This window comes from Mesoplodon bidens, assembly GCF_964165515.1.
Source record: "Mesoplodon bidens genome assembly, chromosome: 9".
Lineage (NCBI taxonomy): Eukaryota > Metazoa > Chordata > Mammalia > Artiodactyla > Ziphiidae > Mesoplodon > Mesoplodon bidens.
Window position 1 is genome coordinate 85,621,443 of NC_138166.1, and position 19,809 is coordinate 85,641,251.

General features: G+C 41.0%; 2 protein-coding genes across 5 annotated transcripts in view; one reads left to right on the plus strand and one right to left on the minus strand.

The window, feature by feature from the left end:
• Window positions 1-9,312, minus strand: part of LOC308623059 (uncharacterized protein) — a 54,732-nt gene extending 45,420 nt beyond the window's left edge. Inside the window, exon 1 of the mRNA XM_081244930.1 lies at window positions 9,307-9,312. The gene's annotated coding sequence lies outside the window, so the exon portion shown is untranslated. The remainder of the gene's footprint in view (window positions 1-9,306) is intronic.
• MKLN1 (muskelin 1) overlaps window positions 1-19,809 on the plus strand; it is a 357,278-nt gene that overhangs the window by 162,580 nt on the left and 174,889 nt on the right. The window contains exon 1 of one of the 4 annotated variants that reach the window (XM_081244926.1): window positions 9,153-9,704. The exons of the other annotated variants lie outside the window; for them this stretch is intronic. Within the exon in view, the coding sequence (XP_081101052.1) occupies window positions 9,370-9,704 (335 nt within the window). The 5' untranslated portion in view covers window positions 9,153-9,369. Of the gene's footprint in view, window positions 1-9,152; window positions 9,705-19,809 lie in introns of those variants that run through there. 4 annotated transcript variants of the gene reach the window in all.

The following is a 19,809-nucleotide window of genomic DNA, read 5'->3' on the forward strand; positions in this document are numbered from 1 at the left end:
CTAGAGCCTGTGCACCACAGCAAAGACAAGCTACCACTACGAGAAGCCCGTGCACCGCAATGAAGAGTAGCCCCCGCTCACCGCAACTAGAGAAAGCCAGCACGCAATAACAGACCCAACACAGCCAAAAATAAAATAAATAAATAAATAAATGTATTAAAAAAAAGAAAAGGTAGAGGAAGCTGGACGTCCCCAATCAGCCCCATCCTTTCATGCCAGGTAACATAGATATATTTCCATTTACAGTGTCCTTCTGGAGCCAAAGCTTTCTAACCTAGGAAGGGATTCTAATAGGATGACTTTTATGTGAAATAGAAAGAAAACCCACAGGAGCCAACGCCTTTAGACCTATGGGATTATCTCTAGATGATTCTACTATGTCTGGAGATAGCTTTAATAAGCAAATACGGTATTTGGCCTTTGGCCTTACAGAGATAATGCTACTGCTAACCACAACTATGACCATCATTATGACCTTATATTTTATAGGCTAATTCTTTCTGAATGCTTTGTGGATTAACCTGTTTAATATCTGACTACTTGGTTGTGAGCTCCTTAATAGCTAGGTGTATGCCAGCACCTGACACACAGGAGGTGCCTAACAAGTGTTTACTGAATGGATGGATGAAAGTTTAAGCAGTACAGGCAATGAAAGTGAGAGCAGGCAGTATGAAGCAGGGGGAAAATGAGAGGAGCAAGTTCTATCTCCTCCTTTACAAAGACCAGGTTGAGCCCCGACAGTGGTGATGGGACAAATGCACTGAAAGATTCTGACTTGATGAATCCCCTTAACTTCAAATGTTGCTACCAGAGGGCTGGGATACTTCTTTTTTGAGCCACTTTCACTTTTCCCAAAAGGACTTTTGGTTCCAAATACACTAGGAATCAGTGTTAATTGCTTTTTGGAATATTATTTTGTCAGCTTCGTTTAGATGTGGTAATTTGCAAAGCAACCCCCAGCAGTTGGCAGTTCATCCATAGCTGTGTGGTGTTCAGACATTTCCTGGGATTCCTGCCCACCGCCTAGGCAGCTGGCAGTGTTTGCCAGGATCTGTGCTCACCTGGGATTAACTTGGAACCAGTAGTGCTTTGTTGTGTCTGGGATTTTTAAAACTCTGAAAGGGTGAAGGCCCAACCCTACTTAATCCAAAAAATGAAAGTATACTAACTCATAATTTAAAAATTAGCAGGTGCTTAAAGATCATCTAGTCCACATTTGGTGGGAGAGGAAATTGCAGCTCTGACAGATTCAATGACAAGGTCAGTTGCTGGTAGCTGGGAGACCGGGTCTAGAATCTGTATTCTTTGTGTGGCACCAAACTGTGAGCTGGGGTCCTCTGGATTTATGCCTGTGTGGATGTAAGTGTTTAAGTTACTATTTGTTTCTTTCTGAAGCTCTTTTCCCTGACCAGAGACTTCCGGGTCCTCCTTCACACATGCTTCAAGGTCACAGCCCAGACCAAAGTGTTTACAAAAAAACTAGGCACTTATGAGAGGATTCATTGCCAGTTCCTGCACTCTCTGTGCCCTGGCTTCAACCAAGCTCAGCAAACCAAGGGAAGGATAAAATGGTCTCTGGAACCAGGAATTTCTAGGTATGGATGCCAACAGGCAAAAGGATGAATTCTGATTTCTCCGGCAAGCTGAGGCTGCTGCCGCCACCTTCTGGGAGAAGACAGACCCGAGCTTCATACCTGAAGCTAGTCTCAGTGTTCACCTGAGGAATAGTGTGAAGAATAAATGTCTGTTGTTTAAACTGCCCAGTTTATGATATTTTTGTTAGAGCGGCCCAAGTTGACTAAGACACAAATTGGTACGTAGGAGTGGCGGTGCTGCTGTAACAAACACCTAAAACTATGGAAGCAGCCTTGGAACTGGGTAACGGGCAGAGGCGCAAGATTTCTGAGGTGCCTGCTAGACAAAGTCAGTATTGCTATGAAGGGACTCCTAGAGGCAATTCTGGTGAGATCTCAGAAAGAGGAGAGCTGGAGAGACTGCTTCCATCTCCTCAGAAAATAAAAATAACCATGAACAGAATGTTGGTAGAAATATGGACAGTAAAGGCCATTTTGGTCTCAGACAGAAAAGAGGAACGTGTTATTGGAAACTGGAGGCAAGATGATTCTTGTTATAAAGTGTCAAAAACTTGGCTGAATTATGTTCATGTTCTAGCATTTGGTGGAAGGTAAGAACTTGCAAGTGATGAAATTGTGTATCTAGCTGAGGAGATTCCTAAGCAAAGTGTTGAAGGAGCTGTTTGGTTCCTCCTGACTGCTTGCATAGCAAAATGTAAGAAGAGAGAAATGAATGGATGATGGAACTGTTGAGCAAAAAGAAACCAGAACTTAAAGATTTGGAAAATTCTCAGCCTGTCCATACTACTGAAAATGAGAACGCATGACTGACGGACTTCTTGGATTTTACATAGAGCTATTCAGTTGGCACATAAGCTATTCTTCAAGACAAGGAAAGAATGACCCTGAAGGCAATTCAGAAATCAGGGTTTCAAAAGGTGAGGTGTGTGGGGAGGAATCTCCTCAGTTTCAACAGGCCAGACAGCCTCCAACCAAAGTCGTGGGAGTGAGGCCATCTGGAGCCTACAAGGTGTGACCACCGCCTGGCAGAGCCCTGGGTGGGTGTGTCTCTGGCCTGGCAGAGCTCCTGGGGCAGGACTACTCCAGGGGGGTCCAGAAGGCAGAGCATCATGCCAAAGGGATTATTCTCTAGCCTTAAGGTCTCATGGAGTTTCCTTTGCTAGGTTTTAGACTTGCTTGGGACTCATGATTCCTTCCTTCTTTCCTCTCTCTCCCTTTTGAAATGGGAACGTCTATCCTAGTCTGTTTGGTTTCACAGGTTCATAGCTAGAAAGGAATTTTGCCTCAGAATGAGTCTCACTCATATCTGATTTAGATGAGACTAGACTTTAGAGTTGATGCTAGAATAAGTTAAGACATTTGGGGCTGTTGGGATGGAATGGGTTAGGGTTAGTATGAATGTATTTTTTATGTATTTTGTCTGTGAGGACATGCATTTTGGGGGCCAGGGGTGAAAGTAAGAAGTTGGCTGTCTACAAACAAGGAAGAGGGCCCTCACCAGATACCAAATCTACTGATGTCTTGATCTTGGACTTCCCAGCCTCCAGAACTGTGAGAAATAAATGTGTGTGGTTTAAGCCACCCAGTCTATGGTATTTTTGTTAAAACAGCCTAAACTGACTAAGACAGTGAGTGAGAAGAAATTCAGGAGGAACTAAGAGATTCAATTCAGGAAATATTTCTGGAGTATTTACTATGTGCTAGTTATAGAGGATTTAAAGAAGAACGATGTAGGTATAGACCTAAAAAGTTTCCATTAATTACGTTACGGAAAAAAGTGACTGAGAATTAGGTACTTGGGTTCTAGATTCAGATCTGCAAACGGCCCAGTTGTACAAATGACCTTAGATGTGACATCGGACATATTTGGATATTAGTTTCTTCATCTGTTGCATAATAATATTGTGAAGGGAAATTCTTCTTTTTACAGCAGAACTTGCCTAGGACATAGCACATTGAGTACTGCGTTGTGCTTCAACTCTCCTAACCAGCTGGAAGTTGTTAAAGAAACCATGAACTTTGAATGATCCTTTGAATGAGCTAAAGCAAGACCCTTACAGGACCTATCTGAGGACTTTTTTTCCTGACCAATGAAGTATGGGGCTTGTTTTAAGCAATCATATACAAAGCTGTGGATATATTCCAGCCTATTTAGAGTATTTGTTTAATCTTTAATTAGTGTTACACACCATGATACCCTTTCCTAAAAATTAAAAACACCTTCTTTTCCCCCTCAGTCAATTGGTATGTTCCTTTGCCTGGAAATAAATAAAATCGGCTGGATTTGCTTTGCTTTTTAACTATTATTTGACCATATCTTATATTTGAATAGCACTTTGCAGTTTACTAAGTCTCTTCCCACCTGAGAGGAATGGGATGCAATCCAACAGGATGGGCTTTTGAAACAGAGAGATTCTGGCTCTGTTACTGACTAGCTATACTGCCTTGGATAAGTTACTGTAACAGTTAGGGTCCCAGCTGGAAACAGATGGCATTCTCAAATTGGGCAATTTGAGAGGTTTAATAAAGGGACTATTTATAAAGATGTGAGAACATACTGGGAAACCACAGGGAGCAGGGGAGTGGGTGGTTACTGGAACCCGGAACCAGAGAGAGTAGTGTGGAGAGGCCACCTGGGAGGACTTGTGACCTTTAGTTGAAAGGGCCAGTCAGCGCACTGTGTATACAGGCAGGGAGTCAGAGGAAGGGATACCCCAACCTCACGCTCTTCCCTCCTATGTATCTGGAGGGACAAACCAAAGATAACAAACAATTATTTAACCTTTCTGAGTCTTATTTTTCTCATTTGTGAAAAAGGGAATAATAATATTTCTCAGAGTTTTTGTGAGAACTAAATGAGAACTTAGAGCAGACAAGCTAGGCCTTCTTCCTTCACTTCATCTTCAAAACCCCCCTGTGAAGTAGACAGATTTTATTAAAACCACTTTAGAGTTGTGGAAAATGAGACGCTGAGAAGTTAAGTGACTTTCCCAAGGTCTCATAGCTAGAAAAGTATCAGAACTGGGACTGCAAACAAGATTTTTGAGTATACTCTGGGTTTCTTTCCCTAGACTGTTCTGTACCCCTTGATCCCCTTCTGCAGAAGGCTGCCACAGATGGTTTCTTCTTTCTAGAGCTGCTATACCCAGAGCTATGCTGACTCTGCTGTTTAGAGGAAAACTGATTGACCCAGGAATCAGTGCCTAAGCCAAAAAAAAAAAAAAAAAAAAGCACTGATTGGTTATATATGAAGGAGGTCAAATGCCTATGAGGTGGTTTGATATAAGTCTCTGACCAATATAGATCCCCATATCAGCTGCTTGACAATCCACCTGGATATCTATTAGGTATCCCCTATATACCACACTGAAGTTGGAATTCTTGATTTCTTCTACCTCAAAACTGTTCTAACCCCAAATGTTCCCCTTTCAATAAAAGCATCACTAGCTACTCAGCGGTGCAAACACAAAACCCAGGAGTTATCCTTAATTCTTTCCGTTTCTTCCTGCCTTCCCTACCTCATCAGCAAGTCTAGTTGACTTTACTTCCAAAATACAGCCCAATTCAACCATTCCTCTCCATCTCCTTGTTAGTGCAAGCCACCATCATTTCTTGCCTGGCTTAACCTCCTGTAGAGTCTCATCCCTTCCACTCTTACCTCTCTCCAACCCATTTTCTCTTTTGCAGAGTGATCTTCACAAAATGTAAAATGGATCACGCTACTCCTTGGCTTGAATCCCTGCACAGGTCTCCCCTTCACATTTCCATGTCATGACTCCTTACCATGACTGTTAGGGCCCTACTTGTTCTGACTCCAGTCTCCCTCTTCATCACTACACTCCCACCACACTCTCTTCTTTCTTTTCTTTAACAACCCCTTCCCTCCCTCAGGCCCATTGTACTTGCTTATTCTCTCCTTCCCAGAATGCTTTTTGTCCAGCCTTTGCATGGTTGGCACTTTTTCACTGCACAGGTATTAGTGCAAATATTACCTTCTTAGAGACACTTTCCTTTACCATCCAATCTAAATATTACTCCAGTGTAGTCTCTTCCTAGCACCTAAAATGCACAGAATAAAATTATCTAGTTGACTTATGAGATTTATTATATGTTGCCCTGCCAGAATGTAAGCTCCCTGAAAGCAGGGCCCTTGTCTGGCTTTTCTGTTTGTCCCTGCCTCCCTAGCATCTAGGACAGGGCCTGGCATATCACAGCCTCTCAATAAATCTTTTATTGCAGGAAAAGATAGTGAATGGGGACAAACCAAATATAATCAGTTACTCTCTCTGGGAAGTGTTTACTATGAGAAGCATGTTGAGACATCATCAGAGAGTAAAAGACGGTTTCTTTTAGATGCCAAGATACTGGATTACTAGAGCTGTTGATCCCTGAAAATTGATGATCCATTGTTCAGTTCTCCATGAGGCCATCAATATATTAATGTAGGGGAACTAGAGAGATTAAATGGCTGCTGACAGTTTCCAGACCTTCCCCATGTATCCTTACAATAAACCCCATAGACTAAGGCAATGCCCCAGAGGCAGTGGAGGTAAATGTGTACCCGTAGGAGATCTGAGGTACGGCAGACTCCTGAAGATTTTAAAATTTCTTTAGTCTTCTATTTTATCTTAACATTTATACAAATTTGGGGGTCAGAATCATAAGATATCTACGAATTTAAAGCATTTGTATGTTAACATATCTATCTGTATTTATGTTAACATACGAATGCTTTAAATTATTTTACCATTTGTAAAATCTGTGCTGTAGGAAAGCCACGCTATCCAGGGTCTTTACATTCTCTGTGGCAATCATACCTCAGGGATACATTTTTTTAGTCTGAGAAGTTCTGGCATTTTTTTTCCTTTGCAACCCAAGTACTCTTTTAGCACAATTAATTCATTCTTCAGTAAATATTTATTGAACATCCACTATATGCAAGACACTCTAAAAGAACTAAGGATACAATTGTGAACAAGATATGCATGACTCCTACCTTCATGGGAGTTATAGTTTAGGGAGAGAGAATGAGAAATAAAGAGGAAATAAAAATATATTGTGGGACTTCCCTGGTGGCGCAGTGGTTAAGAATCTGCCTGCCAATGCAGGGGACGCGGGTTTAAGTCCTGGTCTGGGAAGATCCCACATGCTGCGGAGCAACTAAGCCCGTGTGCCACAACTACTGAGCCTGCGCTCTAGAGCCCACGAGCCACAACTACTGAACCTGTGCTCTAGAGCCCACGAGCCACAACTACTGAACCTGTGCTCTAGAGCCCGCGAGCCACAACTACTGAGCCTGTGCTCTAGAACCCGCAAGCCACAACTACTGAGCCTGTGCTCCAGAGCCCGCGAGCCACGGCTACTGAGCCTGTGTTCTAGAGCCCGCGAGCCACAAATACTGAGCCCGCGTGCTGCAGCTACTGAAGCCCATGTGCCTAGAGCCCGTGCTCCGCAACAGGAGAAGCCACCGCGATGAGAAGCCCACGCACTGCAACGAAGAGTAGCCCCCAATGGCCGCAACTAGAGAAAGCCTGCACGCAGCAACAGAGACCCAACGCAGCCAAAAATAAATAAAATCTAAAAAAAAAAAAAAAGAATTAAAAAACATATATTGTGATGTTTGCTAAGATAAGGAAGGAAACTCAGGGTGACAAGGGAAATGTAAAAAAAAATGGCACCTAACCCCGAAATAGGTGATGAGGACTGATTTTCCAGAATGAAATAATCTGAAAAACAAGCAGAAGTTAGCCAGGTGAAGAATGGGGGAGAGTATTCCTGGCTTGGTTTAGACTAAGCCCTGGAGACCAGAGAGAGCACAGAATTTATAGGAGCCAATTCAGTGTGTTAGTGTGGCTGGAGTAGGGAGTGCAGAGGAGAAAGAGAAGAGAAAAGCTAGAGAGGTAATCAAGGCAGGATATGAAAGGCCTATGCTAAGGACTTTCAGTGTTACCCAAAGGGAATAGAAAGTCACTGAAAGTCTGAGAGAGTCATCTTAGGAAGAACTGACTTATGTGTTTTTTTAAAAAAGATCACTCAGGGACCATAACTCTGTGTCTGGAAAAGAACAAGGACTTGACTTACATTAGGGTAAGAGGTGTAATTAGCAAATTTGGAGCCCCAAACTAATTGAACCGAGTCACCATCTTAATCTTTTCCCCTTAAAAGTATCTCTTTTCCCCCCAAATAACCACTAATCATCTTTGGAACTAATCAACCTTCTCTGGCCTCTTCACAGTCTCTGGACTCCTGACTTCATTGTTGGGATTATAGCATTCCCTCAAGGAACAAATACTTTCCCAGCATGCTGCAACACACAAAGCACATGTGATTTTAAAGGTTAACATATTGTGGCCTTTCTATTTGGCATTCTCCATCTGATATGCTAGTGGAGGCTACTACTGAGTTTTTCTCTGTGGAAACAGGAAGTCAGGAAAGGATTTGAGGAAGTTTGGGCAGGTTAATGATTATAATGGGAAAAGAATACAACTATAGTACTGAGGTGTTTCAACTTACTTGGTCATTCACTAAAAAACCCTTTGCTTGAGTTTTTCCGTTGGTCAGGTGGAGATGAAGACGCTGTGCAGGCTTCCAGGGGTAGGTAGAACCACTTAGACAGTGAGAGAAGGGTACTTTGGTAATGCAGTGGCTAAGCCAAGGAATAAACATGCACAATGCTGACCTACAGGTATTTGATGGGAACATTATCTAAAGCTGCTAGATATTTAGAGCAAGTGTTCATTTTTAGATAAGGAGCTGGTATGATGCCCATATAGCATTCAGAGCACATGGGCTGTTATTCCCTCTGTGGTCATTTTCTTGAAATTCTCTGTCTCTCTCTCTTTTTTTTTTAATAATATTCTTTTTTTTAAACCCCGCATTTGTTTATTTATTTATTTTTGGCTGCGATGGGTCTTCGTTTCTCTGCAAGGGCTTTCTCTAGTGGTGGCAAGCGGGGGCCACTCTTCATCACCGTGCGCGGGCCTCTCACTGTCGCGGCCTCTCTTGTTGTGGAGCACAGGCTCCAGACGCGCAGGCTCAGTAGTTGTGGCACACGGGCCTAGTTGCTCCGCGGCATGTGGGATCCTCCCAGACCAGGGCTCGAACCTGTGTCTCCTGCACTAGCAGGCAGACTCTCAACCACTGCGCCACCAGGGAAGCCCGAAACTCTCTGTCTCGTGCTTTTTCAGAATGGGGGCTAAATATCTGTCAGTTAAAAGTAGGTAGATTTACCAGCTGTAAGAATGACGACACCCAGCTTCCCAACTCTTTTAGGATTTTTCTGGTCTGTAGGTGAATGTCATTACTGAGCAAACCAATCGCGCGAGATGCGTATGAGAGAGCTCACAACAAATGCTTACCACGAAGGGCATCACAGACTGAAAACTGAACAGGATGAGAGGACACACAAACATTTCCTTTTCCTGTCTCCATGTGACTCTGGAACGAGGGGGGGGGGAGGGACAAGACGTGGAACCGGGGCGGGGGGGGGAGGGACAAGACGTTTAAAACCAGGACAACTCCAGAAGGAAAGGCCATTAGCTATTCCACTGCAATTCCCTTCAATGCTGTTTCCTTACAGAATTTAGAAACTGGAGAGGGCAGTGGTTTCCAAAGTCTCAAAGGCGTCCCTTCTCCAACTTCTTCTCATTTTCCCTTCCTGGCCCATAACTACAATTTATTTTTTTCAAAATGTTTTTGGCTTTCCCCTTACCTCAGCTTTCAAGAAAAGTCATTTGAGACATTCCTCTCCAAGCCCCACTGGAGAGCCCCTCAGATGTTCACACTCCAGTCCCAGTTTCCGCCTGTCAGTCTTTCAGGATGGTTCAGCGGCGGAGACCCTCAGGGTGAATCGCCGGCCCGCGCGCGACTCACCGCTTCACGCAGGGGTAACGACGCGAGACCGGGAGAGCTGACGGCTCAGGCGGGCCGCGGCTCCTTTAAGAGCAGGCCCCGCCTCTCCCCCCTCCCGGCGCGGCTGGCGGTCGGCGGAGGCCTCTACGGTGCTGACAAGATGGCGGCTGGCGGGGCTGTCTCTGCGACGCCCGAGTGCCGGCTTCTGCCCTACGCGCTACACAAGTGGAGCTCCTTCTCTTCCACCTACCTTCCTGAGTAAGTGCTTGGCCCTGAGCTCGGGCTGCCCTACTCCTCGGCGTAAGCACGGCTGGGCCAGGGGGCCGTGGAGGGCAACCGCGTTGAGAGGCCCAGGCGGGGCCTGGTGAGGGGGACGCGCGGCCTCCGGAGTCTCAGTCCAGCCGCCGAGAGCGTTGCACGCCCCCGCCTCCGGGAGGGGTTAGGATCCAGAGTGCGAGATTCGGGTGGAAGGGGCAAGGTGTGTGGAGGGGCCGAGGCGCGTAGGACAACGGGGAGCCAGGTGATGGCGGCGGCCGGGCTTGGGGGTTGAGAAGGGCTTGGGGGCGGGCGGCTCAGGGAGGTGGAGCAAGAGTTGGGGCTTTCGGGACCGGACGGCGGGCAAACTGGTGAAGATGTCTAAGGGCGTCCGAGGTGGTGGGAGACGGGGGGCGGTTCAGTCGATTGCTGCCGGGACAAAGTGTAAAGCTGAGAAGAGTGACTGTTCCTGGGGGGGGGTGGTCATTAAAAGCGATTAGTTCCAGGAGAGTGGTAAAAGTCACCGACGGCTGAAGAGTTGTGGAACCTATCTGTGCAAGTGGGGAGACGTTGTAGGATTTGCGGAGGGTATCTTTTCCGGCTGGTAGTTCTGAAAAAGATAAGAGAGTGGGCAGGAGGGACATTACAGAGGAGTTCCATTATATGATGGCTCAGAGCATGGATTTATGTCGACACAGACCAGTTTCCCAGCCCGGAAACTCAGATATAGACAGAAAAGTATGACTTTAATGAATTTGACTTCCAACACTCGTTTGGTCTGGATCCGCAATTTAGGTGTTAAAAAGAGTTCCAGTGCGTTACAGAAAAACCGTTTTTTTCTGTAGCAGATTGCTTCTGAAATGCTGACAGTGCTTTCATTCAGTATTTGCTTATGTCTGAGAGAAGGAGCAGATCGAACTCCACTTTTACATACTGATAGAGAAACTGGCTTAGTAAAGTTTTAAGCTCTGTGCAGACCCTGAAGAAAAGTGCTAGCTGTCCCCCGGACCGTCATTTTACAAGTCTAGGAATGATTTTATGAACAAAACAAGTTACAAATAATATGTTTTTCTTACTGAACAAAGTGACTAGATATGTGACGCATACTCAAAGGTTTTCCACCTATATTTCAAAAAGTCTTCACATTTTCTCCAATTTGATTTCTCTGGTCACATCAGTCAGAAATCTAAAAATGGAGCTGTGACTAGGAGAATCTAACTCTCTTGACTGCCAGCCCATTGTCCTATTCTCCAGGTCAAGGGTTGGCAGTCAGGACTTCAGTAGGATGTGGTTCAGTGAGGGGTGCCAGGTGACCTGTGGCCTAATCTGGCCTGTGTGGCCTGTTGATGGCTACTGTATGGCTGTGTCCCTGATTGATGCTGGCATCCAGCTTTTAGTGTGAGAGTGAACCAGGTAAACATTCTAGGCCTCAGCTGGAGTTGAAGTGTGGCCCTAGGTACTTGACTTCTGATTTTCAGGGCTTAACAAATTGAGTCTGAAGGTAATCAGAATTTTTCTATACCCAGGTTAGGATCACAGATAGTTGGGAACTGGAAGGGCATTGTTTGACCTAATAACTCTGGAGATATTTTCCTGGTCTTAAGTTAGACTACTTCCAGGGTTTCACTCCTTAAATTTCTGTCGTAGGGGTGAGACTTGGATATCACAAGTCCCATCTGAGTTATGAATAAAAAAGAAAGAGTACATTTCAAGCAGGAAATGATTTAGTGGGATGGCAACTTTACTTTTTTTTTTTTAACATCTTTATCGGAGTATAATTGCTTTACAATGTTGTGTTAGTTTCTGCTGTATAACAAAGTGAATCAACTATATGTATACATGTATCCCCTTATCTCCTCCCTCTTGCGTCTCCCTCCCACCCTCCCTATCCCACCCCTCTAGGTGGTCACAAAGCACCGAACTGATCTCCCTGTGCTTTGCGGCTGCTTCCCACTAGCTGTCTGTTTTACATTTGGTAGTGTATATATGTCAATGCTACTCTCTCACTTCGTCCCAGGTTCCCCTTCCCCCTCCCCGTGTCTTCCATTGACAGATGAATGGATAAAGAAGATGTGGCACATATATACAGTGGAATATTACTAGGCCATAAAAAGAAACCTAATTGAGTTATTTGTAATGAGGTGGATGGACCTAGAGTCTGTCATACAGAGTGGAGTAAGTCAGAAAGAGAAAAACAAATACCATATGCTAACACATATATATGGAATCTAAAAAAAAAAAAGAAAAAAGTTCTGATGAACCTAGGGGCAGGACAGGAATAAAGAGGCAGCTTTACTTTGACTTATGTCTCGTTATCCTGGCGCCAGATTTGAAGTGGGCAGCATTCTAGTTTTGGAGTTAGAAGGCAGCCGTTTGAAATAGGAGAAATCTGTTGTTACGGTTTTCTCAAATATATTTGTAAACTAGTATTTAGTGTTTAACTCTCAAACACTTTCATTTACAGTGTTTTTAGTCTTTATAGTATTCTGTTGACTTATCCAGTATAGTTTTTATTTTAAAGCACTAAACTATTGTAATAGAGGAGTAATCTGAACTTTTTCTTTGAAGGAGTATAGTTGAGTATTATGGAGCTTGAGTTTGAGAGTTTTGTGTCTGCTAGATTGGTGTGTGCCATGCCTGGACTTCTAATTGCAAGTAAGGATGGCACTGAACTTCTATTAGCAAGTGAGGATGTTATAACTTTGTATAATAGGAAGTGTGAGAAAGGGATTGACTTTACTTACTTTTGCCCTAAAATCCTAATGCTGTATCTTTACTGGCAGCGACAGTCATGTTAAAGTACTTTTTTTTTTTTTTTTAATTTATTTTCGGCTGCATTGGGTCTTTGTTGCTGTGCGCGGGCTTTCTCTAGTTGAGCCGGGGGCGGGGGTCGGGGGCGGCTATGCTTCTTTGCGGTGCACGGGCTTCTCGTTGCGGTGGCTTCTCTTGTTGTGGAGCACGGACTCTAGGCGTGCGGGCTTCAGTAGTTGTGGCACAAGGGCCTAGTTGCTCCATGGCATGTGGGATGTTCCAGGACCAGGGATCGAACCAGTGTCCCCAGCATTGGCAGGCGGATTCTTAACCACTGCGCCACCAGGGAAGTCCTTAAAGTATTTCATAAACAGGCATAATTTCAAGTAAAGCCTTTTGTTGAAATTGTCTACAGAATAGCAAATATTTATTGATTACAAGTCACTGATCAAGGCATTTTGAGGGAATAATAATAAAGCAGTAACAACAATGGGAAACATTTATAATGTGCCTTCCATTTGCTAGGCTCTCTTATGAACACTTAAGTGTATTATCTCATTTAATTCTCAAAACAATTATATGAGGAATCTTCATTTTCCAGCTGAAGAGACGGGGAGATGTTAAAGCTTGCCGCAGGTCACACTGCTGGACAGAATCAGGATTTGAACCCAGGTAGTCTGACTCCAGATTCTGTGGTCTTAACTGTAGAGCTGATCTGCTTCTGCACAAAGGTGGAGACAGGAATTCAGAGATTTGGAAGAGTTCTTGTGTTAAAGGCACTTACATTTTAGTTGTGAAAGACATGAAGTCATGAAAAAAAGAAAAATTTGGATCTCTATTTTTTTTTCCTGCAGACTTAAAAAAACGTTTTCCTTCTCTCAAAGTCAGAAAAGAACATTTTCCCTTCTAACCCTTTTAGATTTATTTGGACTTTAAAAATGTTAAAGCAGATCAAGTTATAGATAACACATTTTTATTTTGAAACTAATGAAGTGGCCTTTCATTTTTCAGTGTGCTTAAAAAAGTTTGCTTGTATTTTACTTTTTTCTGAAGTTTACAACTAATTTGGGAATTAAGAGAAATGCGTCTATTTAAATGATGATTAATTCTTAGAATTACATGCACTCTTACATGTAAAAATATTTTATAAACTGCTCATCTCTATACTCAGTTGTTTATTGCTCTAGCTAATAGTGATACTAACTATTTATGGAGCACCTGCTGTGTGCAAGATGATTTTTGTATATAGTTTTACCTAATCCTTACAACAAACCTGCAAGATAGGTATTGTATCTATTTTGCATATGAGGAAACTGAGGTCCATATAGGTTAAGTAATTTACCCAAGGTCATATAGTTTTCAGGAGGCTTGGCAAGTTCTCGGACTTAAAAACTCTTGCGTGTGCCTCTAGTAACAACCACTGCTTGGGAACCTTCTATTTGTCAGGCACCATGCTTAGGACTTAGATTGTGTTCTTTTGATTTCGTATTTATAAAAAAACCCTATGATAAATATTATCATTCTCTTTTACAGCTAGGGAAACTGAGGTTCAGAGAGGTAAGTTAAATTGTCCAGGTCTAAGAGTTGAAAGGGTAGGAGATAGGACTCTGATCTTGGACCTCCTGACTTCTGTTATCAAAGAAGAATACTGCTCCTTCAGTATTTTACATGGCTGTAATATGTTCCTAATTGGGAATACAGATAAAAAGTACTATAAGGTGAGAATGGAGAGAGGGAATTACATGGCTGTAATATGTTCGTAATTGGGAATACAGATAAAAAGTACTATAAGGTGAGAATGGAGAGAGGGAAAGATATTTAGGTATATTTTATCTCGACATTTAAGGTTTTTATGTATTAATATAAAAATTGGGAGGACCTTTGAAAGTATAGTTAGTTACACATTAGGTAATTTTATTGTTGTAGAATGATCCTTCTTTTATTTACATGTTAGTGAAAGACTTCATTAGTTTAGATGGTAAAATTGGATGCATTTTTAAGTGTTTACCTTTTTCCTGTTTGTCTACTTTATTACTTAAAATCAGACATTAATTAAAACTGTACCTTTGTGAATATGTGATTCGTGGTTCAGAGTAAAAGTGATATAATTTGACAAGTAGGTTAGGAGGTGAACCTATTTCAACTATTTTAAAATTCCACATTTAAAAGTGAATATATATTTTTTCTAATTGCCAAAAAAAACCCACCCTAAGTTACTTGAGGAATATTTGCAAAATATAGACGCACAGAAGCAAAATTTAAATTAACCTTAATCCCACCACCCAAAGATAACTAATCACCCTGTGATATATATCATTCCAGATATTCTGTTGTGTCTATATCTATTTTCCAATTTGATATTGTCCTGTTTGCTGTTCTGTATTCTTTTTCCTTCTTAATATATGATAAATATTTCCTCATGTTATTAAATATTTTTCTATATTATCATTTGTTATAGATACACTATAATCCATATAATGATTTTATGGCATTTTATTTAATCGGCCCCCTATTTTGGGACATTTAGTGTTTCTGGGTTTGTTTTGTTTTTGTTGTTCTTCGGCCATTAGAACAACATGGAGTAAAAGTGATATAATTTGACAAGTATACTAATGTCTCATTAGTAATGAGACATTCTGCCTTACAGAAACAAATCTTGAACTCATTTATGATGAGTTCTGAGATGCTGAATTGTTGGATTAAAGATATCAATTTATTTTCCTACTGTCTGTGTAGGGAACTCTGTTTCTATGTACCCTGGGTTTACTTTGGTATTACCCTTAGTAATTTGGGATTAAGAATGTGGTTTGGGGGCATCCCTGGTGGTGCAGTGGTTGGGAGTCCGCCTGCCGGTGCAGGGGACGCGGGTTTGTGCCCCGGTCCGGGAGGATCCCACATGCCGCGGAGCGCCTGGGCCCGTGAGCCATGGCCGCTGAGCCTGCGCATCCGGAGCCTGTGCTCCGCAGCGGGAGAGGCCACAGCGGTGAAAGGCCCGAGTACCAAAAAAAAAAGAATGTGGTTTTGGTCAGATAGGTCCTTAGAGATGTCTGGAGAGTGCTTACATAATTCAAAAGTGACATTGTTCCTTATCATTTCTCTCCCCCCCCCCATTTTAGCTTTTAAATGGATTTTTATTTTATTAATCACATACATTTGAAAAATAGAACACATTTGTGAGATTTATTATTTATTTGGTGTATAGACAGTGATTACTATGCATATGAATTTGAGGATTTTTTACAATCCCAAAGGCATCTGAAACCCAGGAGTTGTGAGTCACTAGTTTCACCAGTTGGAGGTATTCAACGCCCTGGAGACTGGAGACTGTCATGCTGTTTCTTTCCTTCCCTTTTTTCCCTTTCCCTAAACTAAGGTTAGTACTGGCCTGGCTTGGGAACCTTACTGGCCAGTGGAAGTTCTAAGACTGATATTTTCAGTCTGATGATATTAGAACTTTAGGAAAATAAAGATACCCGAGATAGAGGAAGAGCTTGAGGTGGGTCTAGGATTAGAGATTGAATCTGTGGAGCTGGCTCCTAGGATTGGATCTTTGTGAACTTTACCAAGTTATGATTCTTCTCTGAGCATCATCACTTTCCTTCTGTGTAGAAATACTTTTTATCTTGATCAAATGTTGGGAGGTTTAGTATTATGTTTAATTTCTCTTTTTTTTTTTTTTTTTTTGGCAGATAGATAGCTCTATTATTTGCATTAACTTTTTTTGAGACTGATACAGGGACTGTGTGATGTTCTGCTATTGGTAAGATGCATTTCAGCTGTTTGTGGTGATCTGACTTTGCTATATGTCAGTCATTCAGAAGTCATCTTTGGAAATATGAGAGATTTTCTAGATTTTAATTTTATAGGTGTAGCTATTAGCACCTAAGAATGGTTTTCTTTGTATTGACTCTGTTTGGGATTTCTGGCACCTCTCGAATTTATAGCATGACTCCCATCAGTTCTGAAAAAATTTTGATAGTCTTCAAATATTCTTTCTACACCCTTCTTTTTCTCCTTTCCTCTCTGACTTCAATTAAATCCATACTCTACCTTTTGTCCTGTCCCATATGTCCTTTATGCTTTTTTCTGTCTTTTTTTATCATTTTTTTTTTTTCTCTCCTTATTTCATTCTGGATAGGCTTTACTTGCCTGTGTTCAGTTCACTGATTCTCTATTCTGGTATGTCCAGTCAGCTTTTAATCCCATCTATTTTATTCTTGGGTTCAGCTATTTTTTAGTATTTTTTAGTGCTAGACTTTTCATTTGATTTTCTCTCTTTTTAAAAATAGATTCTAATTCTCTGGTGAAAATCTCCACATTGTGACATCAATCAAGCTGCTAAAAAGTCTGTGTCTGAAAACTGCAATATCTGGATCTCTTGTAGGTCTATTTCTCTTGTCTTTTATCACACATTTTATCTTGGTGTGTCTGGTAATAATAATAATTATTATCACTATTACCATTATTTTGGGGAGTAACTTTTTCTGAATACCACACATTATATTTAGAATTTTAGATACAATTACAAATTACAGTTAGTTGCCTAATGTTATAACATTTCTTTAGAGAGGATTCACCCATCTTCTGGCAGGCAGATAAAATAGAGGCAGATCACCTCAACAGTCAGGAACTGAGCTGACTTGAGGCTGAGTTTTGGGGTTTGTGAACATCTAGTTTGCACAACTTTGGTAGCCCTCCAGGGAACCCAACTGAGAGACTGGGTGTTTCTAGGGCCTCTCCTATTTTTGCCTTTCCAGCAGCATGAGACTCCTAAAAGGAGGAGCTCCTTGCTTTCAGTTGCTTTCTGCTGGCTTTTTAGCCTCTTGCTTTTTGCAGTTTAAGAATCGACACATGCTTTAAGAGGAAAATCAGTATGCAGCGTCAGGTTTGTTCTTCTGTACCTACCTTTTCTATAGGATCTTAACCCCTCAGGTCTTGGATGTCATGGCAAGACCCAGTTACCAAGTTTTGTCCCCCTACCCCCTTGGAATTGCCAAAAGCTCTGCTGACTTCTCTGCCCTTTAGTAGCTGTCTTTTCCTGGCTTCTCAGCTCCTCGGCTCCTTTCCTGTGCCATTAAAGAAATAGGTGGAACGTCCTGAGAGGGAAAGCTGCCCAGAATGTGGGGCTCCCTTTAACAAGTTCTTTGGCATCTCAAATCCTAACTGCCTCAGAAAATCTCTGATACCTTAAGAACTTTTTTTTTTCTATTTTAAACAGCTTTTCTAGTTGTAAAAGGTAATGTGTTGGTCTGCTGCAGGCTATTCTGTCAAATCACAGAAAACGCAGAAATCTTTCTGTGTTTAGTTCTTATGAAATAGACTTATATTTTCTAGGCTTATGAATTCCTCATGGTTATGTTAATGCACTCTCCTAATACTTGGGCCCCAGATTTTTTTGCACAGTGTTTTCCTTCATTTTGCCTTTTGACACCTTAACTGCTTATTCCTAATATCTGATGGGAAAAATTAGGGACTATGAATAACATTATTTGTTAGCAATTGTTTTAAATACTTACTGACTAAAATGAGATTTATTCTTGGTTTTATTGATGATTCATAATTCTCTTTTGAGACTTGTTTATGAGGTCCAGAAATTGAGAGTTTTATCTTTGTCATAGTATATAGTTATTTTCCCTTCCTATAATGTGATTTTTATATTATTTACCTTTTTTTTTTTTAGAACTTTCATGGGAATATTTATGTGAAGGCATTGTTCAGAAGGCAGATACTTGGGTGTAATGTAAATTTTTTGGTTTGTAAATATTGTTAGTATTTAATACTTTTTAAATATCCTTACATTTCTTCAATATGACTGGTATTTATTATAGTTATCATCTATGTACTTGTTAAGACATGTTGTTTTGTATAAATAGAAATGTTAAGTTATTTTAAGCATCCTTGGGTATGTCCCCTTTCCCCTTCCTCTCATTGTCCCCTTTCTTCCCTTTTGATCTAAGTAGTTTGATCAGAAGAGCCCTAAAACCTAATTCCTACTTATTCTTCAGCTGTCAGCTAGAATGTCACTCTCACAGCAAAGTCTGACTTACCCCTGTCCCACCAAAGAAGTCTGGCACCCCTTCCCCACCCCTACAGTTAAATGCTTTCATACAAATGTATACCCTTCTCATATATCACTTTATATAGTTTATAATTATACATTTATTTGTATAATTGTTTGATTAATAGCTGTCCCTCCAGCTAGACCACAAGCTCCATAAGGACTATGAAAATTTTCCCCCTCATCATTGTAGTCTAGCATAGTGTTTATTAAATGCATACATGAGCTAATTAGGCATTTAGACTACTTTTCTTCTTTTAATAGAGTTTTGTTCTTGGGTTAGATGGAGTCATATACTGGCCATGTTAAAAATATTTATTTAGTTTTAATAATAAGTTTTAAATCTGTGCTATAAACTTTCATGGTTTTCATAATTTTTCGCAATTTCAGAGAATATTTTAAGTGAAATTGGTTATCTTGGGGTGGGGATATTGCATTTGGAAGAACTTGGAAGAGAAAGCTTCTTATCTATCTTGCTATTTTAAAAAGTTTTTATTATTAAGGTTATTTATATTATTATGGGCAGTTTTTCTAATGAGGCCTCGAGAGCTTTAAAGCTTAGTTTATTACAGAATCTGATTTGGCTAATAGCTTTTAATAGTTTTAGAATATATTGCCAATATTTTGATTAATTTTAGGATAAGGATCATTTTCTCCAATTCCTTAAATATAAGTATTTAATAGAAAGTAGGAAAAGTAATATTAAAAGTTAGTTGACTTTTTAACATAGTAATGTTTTTGGTTTGGTAATTTGCATCCCATGCATTCAGCTACTTAAAAAGTGTAGTTCAGTGGTTTTTAGTATGTTCATGGATATGTGCAACCATCACTGCAGTCAATTTTAGAACATTTTCATAATCTCAAAAAGAAACTATACCCTTTGTTATGATCTGCTTACTTTCTTATCCCTGAGCAACCACTGATTTACTTTCTGTCTCTATAGATTCTGGACATTTCATATAAATGAAGTCATAGAATATGTAATCTTTGTGATTCGCTCCTTTCAGTTAGCATAGTGTTTTAAAGGTTCATTTATGTTGTAGCATTTAGCAGTACTACATCCTTTTTATGGCAGGTAATATTCTATTGTATGGGTATACCACATTTTTATCCATTCATTAGTAGATGGGCATCTAGGTTGTATTCCCTTTTTTGGCTGCTGTAAACATTTGTGTACAAGTTTTTTGTGTGGTTATATGTTTTCATATCTTTTGGGTAAATGCCTAGGAGTGGAATTGCTGGGTCATATAGTGATTCTATGTTTAACTGTTTAAGGAACTGTCAGGCTGTTCTTGGTTA